This window comes from Otolemur garnettii, unplaced genomic scaffold, assembly GCF_000181295.1.
Source record: "Otolemur garnettii isolate 467f Iridium unplaced genomic scaffold, OtoGar3 scaffold00180, whole genome shotgun sequence".
Taxonomy (NCBI): Eukaryota; Metazoa; Chordata; class Mammalia; order Primates; family Galagidae; genus Otolemur; species Otolemur garnettii.
In genome coordinates this window covers 1,836,527-1,845,762 of record NW_003852575.1, presented here as the reverse complement: position 1 = coordinate 1,845,762, position 9,236 = coordinate 1,836,527, and the positions used below count along the sequence as shown (strand labels likewise).

Genomic DNA, 9,236 nt, shown 5'->3' with positions numbered 1-9,236 from the left:
GCCCAGCGCTGTGTGGCTGTCATCTTGCCTCGAGGCCCATTTGCCCTCTATAAATAACAGTCTATATGAATGCTTTACTATTTTAATGCACATTCGCCACAGCTGCTGAGCATGTTTGTTTACGTAGCTATGAAACCTTCTGTAAACATCACTATCTCAAAATTGCCCATGTGTCAGGAACATAAACGGCCCCCTTTAAAAATACATTTGCAGATGAGACGCGGCCAACTCCTAGATGTCTGGGTGGCTGGTGTCAGAATTTTCCAGGGTTTGATTCATTTTCAAAAATAGAACCACATGACTGGAAGGTTCTTGAAAGGTCACCTGGCACATCTTTCTGACTTCAGGTAGGACCAGGCCAGAGCCACCCCTGAAAGAGGTGGGCCTGTTCTTTATGGGAGAGAGCCCATCTTGGACGAGGTCCCTCAGGGGTAGAAGATGGGCTCACTCCCAGCTTTCCAGGGGCCCACTTCCATTCCTAAAAATGGAAGTCAGCTCTGCAGTGCAGCCGGCGTTGGAATTCACTGCATCTGCAGAGCACCCTCTGGTCCGCGCTAGGCCTGAGCGCTCAGCAGGCTGAAGGACCCAGGTAGCCAGCTCCCTGAAGGACAACTTAGGATTCCAAAAGATTCCATATTGGGATCACTGTGTGCCCAGGATGTATGAGACAGGAAGAGGGCACAGTGTCAAGGTTGCATCCTGGGTGGCACTCATCCTTGAAGGAACCCTGCTAATCAAGGCCTTTGAACATAGAAGTTTAAGATCAACTGAGACGTTTTTGAAAGAAGTAACGAGCACAGAGGATATGGCAGGAGCTGTTTGGTATCAGCTTGATGTTTTCAGGGCTCCTGATTGCCAGTCCAGCACTATAATGAAGAGTTATATTCTTGTGAATTTATTTTCCTCTGTGCATTTGGTCCACATTTTTTCCCTGTGGATTTGATACACTGAAGCCTTACCAACCCCTTCACCTCAGCAAAGGGCCTGGTTAATGTCCATAAATCTCAATTGTGCATTTCATTCACAAAGAAAATATATCCTGCTGAAGTTTAAGAGATCAGACTGAGTTATACAAACCTCATGAGGAAAAGACCAAGACCCGTCCAGCTTCCAGATACCTCCAGAACTTTCTAGAATACCCCCCCTCCCCACTTTCCAGAAATTAGAAGACTTTTTTGGGGGAGTGTAAGTTAATAGTAGTTGCCTTTCCCCAAGGAGAGGGGTGAGGATTTTGATTATATTTGCTGGTAATTACCTGATTTTCTCTCAAAAAGCCATGGAAATACTGCTAAGTGCTCAGAGGCAAGTATCATTGTTAATTACCAGAAAATGATGTTTCTTCCTTTGGAAAGCCCACTCATTATGAGCTGTCATCAGAAAGACAGAGTCTGCCCCTGGGAGAATTCACAAAGATAATTTGTTTATTGCAGATTAATTTATTTTTTGAGATTGGGCTTTGTTTTGAGGGGGCACAAAGGTTAGCCCCTGCAATTTGAAGATCATATTATCATGAGTAACCACGGGGGACTTATCCAGTGTGTTTTGCTGCTTTCCCCCATGTCCTCCTCTTAGGGAAAATTTGTAGTGAGAATTCAGTATGGAAACCTCTTTGAGAGTGGTCACTTTCCCGGGCCAGAGGCTGCACCTCAGCGGCCACCACTAGGGGGAGCCAGAGTCCCCGTGCTCAGCTGAGTTAGGAGAAGGCTCTGGTCTGGGCAGTGGCAGAGCTCCCGCCAGAACTGTGGTCCGTCCCTCTTCTGTTCTCCACACAACTGCGCCTCACTAGTATGCCCCCAATCAGGCTCAGGGTACAGATAGCCCCATACGCACCAGGACTTATGTATTTTGTACATCACAATAGTTATTTTGTCATTTTATAAGTGTTGCGATTAGCCTTTTATTCTGTGTGAAGCAGGCACTCACATCACTCAGCTGCACATAAAGCCCCTTGCTCGCATTTCACTGTTTTCCATATTTAAGCAACTTATCGCAGACGTTTGCGCCACCGCTGTTGGGGGCTGTGACCTTGCCTGTTGGGTGCAACATGGGTCTGAGGACTTTCCTCCGGAAGGGACGACCTGAATTAGGTCCCTGGCTACAGGTTGATGAAGAATGGGGGCCCCACCTGTCAGTTATGAATTTTCAGATAATAGAAGCACACCTGGACCTTAAGTTGAAGACTTAAAGGCGCAGAGGGACAGATTGTGTCACAAAAGAGGATCCTAAGGCTAAAAGCAAGAACTCAGAAGAACGGTAGAAGAATTACTGACTCAGGGTTCCAGTTTATACATATCCTGTGAGGCTCTGCGATAGCTTGAGTCAGAGTTGATGGCTCTTTGGGGACGTTACAGGTAAGTATGAGCAGAAGCTGCGTTGCTATTGGGATGTATAACGTGACGTTCAGATATTAGTGAAAAGTACAATAGAAATAGACCATTTTCTCAATTTTGGGAATGGGTCATCCTCCCTCAAACACACCAATGATTAGCCATTAACAGCAGAAGGGCAGAAGAGCCAATGGGTGAGCATGAATGAATCTTCAATTTTCTTCTTTTCATCTAGAGCAGTGGTTCTCAACCTTCCTAATGCCTGACCCTTTAATACAGTTCCTCATGTAGTGGTGACCCCCAACCATAAAATTATTTTCGTTGCTACTTCATGAAGTAGGAACTGCATGCATTAGGAAGGTTGAGAACCACCGATTTAGAGTTACTTACTGGGTCTTTAGCAGCATGTCTGCTGAGGATTGGGGGGTAGGGTGGAGAGAAATACTAGATGCTCACTTGATACCAAGAAAAAACCCATTGTGATGGGTCTTGCAGATGACTCCCAAAGAATGGGTGAAATTGCATTTTTATTAAAGCAGTTTGTCAGGCTTCCTTTGAAAGGCTTAACTTCTTCCTCTGCACTTGGTAATAAACAACCTCACGTATTTAAATTAGCAATGTTTAAAGCCATTTAAAAGTGCTTTAGAAACAGATCAAATTTTAATTTAAGAAATAGTTGAAATTTAAAATATATTATGTGGTCATTTTTCACTGTTCATTAGTTTATTTTCCAAAGGGCTTTAAAAAGCAAAATGGTTAGGCTTCTTGATGGATATACTTGAGGTTATAGGACACAGAGGAATACTGTTTCATGAAGCAAGGGGATATCACCAATAGTGAGGGACATTCAGTACTGTGTTTCTTGTAGTAAATAAGGATATCAGATCTAGTTTAAAATGAACATCTACCCCACAGAAATCCCCAGATGGGACATATCTTACCTGTGGCTTCCACCATTCCTTCTAGGATGACTACAATTTCCAGTTCCTCTTTGGGCAGCTGGGCCTTGGAGATCTCCCAGAAAGGACTCTGTTGATTAATTTCATGGCTAATGATCAGCGGTGACACCAGAAACAGACGGTCATCCCCTGTGTAATACCCTACGTTGATATCTGTCTGGTTCAGGGGTATGAACTCCCCCTCTGAAGTCTGTTTGGATTTGATTAGCTTGGCTCTGATGGAAGCCTCCACGATGTGGGAATTCCTAAGGTCCCCCACCCGGAACATCAGGCACAGTTTCCCATCCCGCATGGAGATCACTGCATGGGTGGAAAAGACCAGGGTCTCTGCCCTCTTCTTAGGTTGAGATATTTTTACAAACATGCATCCCACCATGAATGCATTGACAATGGATCCCAACACAGATTGGATTAAGAGGAGAATAATTCCCTCCGGACACTTGTCTGTGATGACCCGGTAGCCATAACCAATGGTGGTTTCTGTCTCTATTGAGAATAAAAAAGCAGAGACGAACCCATTGAGGTTGGTAACACAGGGAGTCCATGAGGGGTCCTCTATGTGGTCCATGTCTCCTCGTATGTATGCAATTAACCACCAGATCATTCCAAAAAAGAGCCATGTCACTGTGTAAACCATGACGAAGATCAGCAGGTTGAATCTCCACTTTAGGTCCACTAGGGTGGTGAAGATGTCGGTCAAGTAGCGATAGGTCTCCCTCACGTTGCCGTGATGGACGTTGCACTTCCCATCTTTCCGCACGTATCTCTGGATTTTCCTTTTGGTCCGGTCTCGGCTGATGTGTCTTGGCAGGTCATCCCTGGCTTGCTTAGGCAACTTTGGCTGGTGAATGGCCACAGGGCTCTCGACATCCTGATCCATGGAGTCGCCCTCCAGGACGTTAGCTGGTGGTTTGGAGAAAAGAAAAGAAAACTCAATGAAATGCTGGCTCTTTGAAAATAGTGGCAGTGCACACTTTGCATAGGATTGTAAGACCAAATGTCATTTGTGTAGCTACGGACAGAACAGACAAATCCATTTGCATTTGGTGCTTCTGGGTAGGCCTCTGATTGACTTAGATGTCTGTGCTTTTCAGTCTAGCTTGTGTAAGTACTCACCACCCTGCCTGCCAGGAAGAAGCTCATTGCTGAGAAATGGACTCCCTGCCAGCAAGTTCTACTGAGTCAGCTCTTATGGAAGGATGCCTCCCTACTCCCTCTGAGATGCTGTGGCATGGGAGAGGCAGGGAGCTCTGAATAAAGAAGATATCTTTGGATTTGGACAGTTTTGGTTCTACCACTTGGCAATTGAGGGCTCCACTAAAATCTGTATGTAGAATCCTCAACCCCCATTATGACTGCATTTGTTGCTAGGGCCTTTAAGGAGATACTTAAAGGTTAAATGCAGTCATAAATATATAGCCATAGTCTAGAATGACTGGTGTCCTTTTAAGAGGAAGAGACGCCAGGGATGTGTGCACAGAGAACATAGTGGGAAGGTGGCTGTCTGCAAGGCAAGGAGAGAGGCCTCACCAGAAATCAACCCTATGGATACTGCAATCCTGGACTTCCAGTCTCCAGAATTTTAAGTGCGTTGTTCAAGATCCCCAGTCTAATATTCTGTTATGACAGTCTGAACTGACTCACATCCAAATTTGTGAGCCTCGGTTTCCTCATTAACAAAATGATCATGACACCTGACTCACAGGGTTGTCATAAGATTAAACAAAACCACATGTGATACATGCCCAAATGAAACAGCCATGCAATAAATATTTCTTTATAGTAAATTGTTCCCTTGTTAGTCCTTTCATATTTAGGGGATTAATTTTGAATAAGCCCTTTACGTTGTTGGTCAAATTTCAGGATTAAAAAATGATATTTCTGGTATCTGTTGGTAAGAATGCACACATTGTACTCTGATGGTTGATTCAATTACATGGTTTTAAAAAGTGTGAATAAATGTCCTTTCGCTTTCTCTGTGTTTCCAAAATTGACTTGGTTTCTGCTCCAACATTTAACATCTGTAGTTTTGGCGTGTGGTCATTTTCTTTCGCGTGGCCTTCATGACTAGTGGGTTGGGACCCCCCGTTAGTTACCCATGCAGCAGGAAAGCTGTCCTAAAATCTGAGTGTGAAGGGAATTTTGGAACTGATTCTGCTATTCATGGCATGTAAACCTGTGAAATTATTTGTTTTGCTGATAGTTTTCAAGTTTTCTAAAAGTTTCACAGGAAGTTTCTTCCCCCAGGCTTCCATTCTGTGTCTTTTGACTCTGCCATGCGTTTCATCTGTGTTTTTCCCTGGGTTAAAGAGGAAATGCAATCTGTTGAAAAAACTTTATTTATCTGAATAAGGCTGCATGGGATGATGGCTTATACTTATAATCCCAGCTCTTCAGGAGGCCAAGGCAGGAGGATTGTGTACTGCCAGGAATTTGAGATCAGCCTGGGCAACATAGCAAGACCCCATCTCTTAAAAAACAATTTATCTGAATGAGAAATAGCTGGGGATGGGGCTGTCTACTTAACTGAGTGCCACCAACTTGACTTTTGGACTAACCTTGCCCATGGTCGGTTAGTTGTCTTAAAAATCAATCCCATAGATGTATTTTCATTCTGTTTCAGCCCAAAGAAGAGATGGCATCTTGTCTACAGAGCTTGCTCTTTGGTTTAGCAAGTTTGCCTATCAGATTATTGTTCTCATTAGCCCTTCATTTGAAGTCGGAAACTTTTCTTTTCTCCCTTCCTAGGACAGATCCCAGGATAGGAGTTGAAGAGAGAGGTGCTGAGGTGGGGCTGGCTGGAGGTGGGGTGGGGCACAGAAGGAGGACAGAGGTGTTGTCCTGTTGACCGCCAGTTCACTGCACAGCAGATGCTCTTAGTCTGGAGTATGAAGTCTGAGCTCTCACTGCTGCTTTTGCCCTGAGTGAATGTTGGTAAACACACGTCCATGTGGGGCGATGTCTGTGCTCAGACCCGCCTGGCTGGTGAGACTTCGTCTGCAGAGCCTTGCAAAGGCACCGCAGACTTAGTGTATGTTCCTGCCTTGGCTGTGGGTAGGCTGCCTGACTGTGCAAAGCCACCCTGGGCCCTTGTCTTTCTGTACCAAAGGGTGGCCACGGTGAAAGAGTCCTGGTGTGCGTCAGGTGGGGTGTGCCCATCTTGGTCAAGGCCCTAAATAGCGGATGTGCCCCTCTTGTGCCTTTGCCCCTGCCCTGGGTCCCGAGTCAGTGGTGGAGCCATCATGTCTAGAAATGAGACACAAATTACTGTTTGTCCAGTTATATATTCTATCTCTGCTATCAGATTAAGCCTCAACTCTTAATTTTATGGGCAGAAATAGATGACACCCAGAAGCAGGCAGAAGAGTAAGCAGGGGTCTGGCTATGGGGCAAGCAGAGGGGGCTCAGAGGAAGTGAGGGCTGACCCTGGCTGGGGTATTCATGAGGAATTAGCCCACGGACACCCGAATGTTGGTGTTTGGTGTTAGGGGAGAAGTGTAAGTGATACGCTACTTCTGTGCATATTAAATTAAAAACAAAAAAATTAAAAATGAAGAAATCCAGGCATCTGGTAGGCAAAGCCAGGGGTGCAGGCTCGGTGCATCCCCCAGAAAGTGGGGAGGCAAGGCTGGGCCCCACCTCATAGCAGCTGTGGAGGAATAGGCCTGGGGCTGGAGGAACCAAAAAAGCCAAGGGAATGAACTGTGAGAGAACTAGGAGATGAGAGAGACTTCCTAGGCACCTGGAAAGGCACAGTCAGCCCGGAGGAGACAGTGGGGGGTGGGCAGGCTCTGTGGCAGGGGCAACAGGGGGCCAGAGCCTCACATTTCTGTCTAGAGTAATGGCAGGGGAGGCTGGAAGAGGGGAAAGGGCCACTCCAGGTCTGAGTTGTGAGCGGTGCCTTGGCCCCCCTCAATCCTCCCACCCTCCATCCCCCATCCCCGCAGGGTGAGGGGGCCGAGGGGGGTGCTGGAGGGGAACGCTGACATGCCTTCTAGCATTTCCTGGTTTCTTAGAATCCCAGGTGTGACTTGAGCAGGGACCTGAGCTGCTTTGGCCCTGGGGAAGCTGTGGATGTGGCAGGGGAAGTGGACATTTCCCCAGTACCTGCGCAGGCCAGGACACCAGTAACTTCTTACCACCAGGGATAGGAGGGGAGAAGCCACCCTCAGATCGGGGAATCACTCCGAGAAGTTAATGATTTACTCAACTTGAGAGCTGCTTTTCTGGCTTTTGGCTTAGAGCACATGTGAGCCAGCCTAAAGGTCAGGCGTGATTTTTTTCCCTCTTTCTCTTTTGCTTCTTTCACTTTTAGACAAATGATCAATTTGCACAGAATGCAAGGTGCAAAATACACAGGTCGCTGGGAGAGCTTTGAGACAGACTGTGAAGGTCCATTATTTCACTTTCCAGGGACAGGGTCAACAGTGCCCCTTCTGAGTCAGCGGGCAAGTTCCAGCTCGCTCAGCTTATTGGTGCTGCTGGGAGGGCTTCATTTGTTTCTGTCTACACAGATTTTATGTTCCTGGATTTTTGTAGATCTCAGAACCTTCGCAATGACCCATGTAGCCTAGTGTTGAAATCTGACCTGGAAGAAATAATAATGAGTGACAGAAGCACAGCTGGAAGGGGCTGGGTCTCCATTTGGGTGGAGCAGTCCTGTGGCATGTTAGCCAGTGTCACCGGGAAGGCTGCCCTGGGCCAGGGTGGATGATCTCCTGATGGAATGTCACTACATTTCAAGTTATACAAGAATTGTATGGGGAAGCAGCTATTATCTAAGAAAACATTCAAAGAGCACTCTGAGACTTTTTAACGTCTTGGTGAAAACCTGAGAAAAACGTGGTTCTTCTCACCTGCACCTGTGAAATTAAACCTTGGAAGGAAATACACTAAGGTGTTGAGGGCAAGTTCCAGTGTGTGTGGGGGGTGGGGGTGCTTGGAATTTTCTTCTTAAACATTCTATTTTTCCAGTTTTTGTAGAATGAATTTATATTACTTTTATAACCAGAAAAAACCCCCAGGAATTCTCAAATATCACGTTGAAAACACTCTCCTGATATCCGATTTAAGAAATTTATCACACAAAGAGAGAATTGTAATGATAAATCACTTGCTCTGAAGGTGTCCCATCACATATCTGGTGCTTTAGAAACTGAGACATTTGCTTGACTGAATCCAAGACAATTATAACTAAACTCCACAGGGTCCTCCTGGGGGAGTCTTAACAGGAAGGAACTGTGAGAAACACAATGCATTCAAGTGTGAGGCCACTGCAGGGGCGGGGCCTGGAGGGAAATGGAGTCCCCAGTTCCTGTGACCAGCCCACTGGACTGGAGAAAGGAGGGAGCCTGGTGGCCTGGGGCCTGGGAGGGGCTGTCACTGAGAGCTGCAGGAAAGGCCTGGATGCCACCTTTCTGTCAGGTTTAATCAAGTTTCAGTCCTTAGGGCAGTACCTTAGCAACACAAAAACATGGTTACGGCCTCATCAAAAATCACCTACCATAGGTGTGGTCCCAGCATTACCCATCCTCCTTCCAACCTCCCCCTTCCTCTCCCCTCTCCCCGCTCTTCCCCCTTTCCTCTTGGGCTATAGTTGTGTTTTATCTTTCATATGGAAGTATGGGAGATTATATATTGGTTTCATAATAGTACTGAGTACACTGGATACTTTTTCTTCCATTCTTGAGAGACTTTACTAAGAAGAATTTGTTCCAGTTAACCAGTCTGATGTAAGCATTCCAAATTGTATATGGAATCAGCACATTGTACCCCATAAATGCATTCATGTATACAGCTATGATTTAATAAAAAAAATCACCTACCACCGATAGAACAGGAGAAAATATTTGCTAATTATATATCTGGAAAGGGATTGATATCCAGAATATATAAAGAGCTCCTGAAAAGTAACAAAACCCAAAGAAACCATTTGGAAATGGGCAAAGGA

The 9,236-nt window shown here is 45.8% G+C and overlaps 1 protein-coding gene across 1 annotated transcript in view; it reads right to left on the bottom strand.

The window, feature by feature from the left end:
• Positions 1-9,236, bottom strand: part of KCNJ6 (potassium voltage-gated channel subfamily J member 6) — a 267,077-nt gene that overhangs the window by 62,704 nt on the left and 195,137 nt on the right. Inside the window, exon 3 of the mRNA XM_003800658.1 lies at positions 3,269-4,189. Coding sequence (XP_003800706.1) covers positions 3,269-4,189 — 921 coding nt within the window. The remainder of the gene's footprint in view (positions 1-3,268; positions 4,190-9,236) is intronic.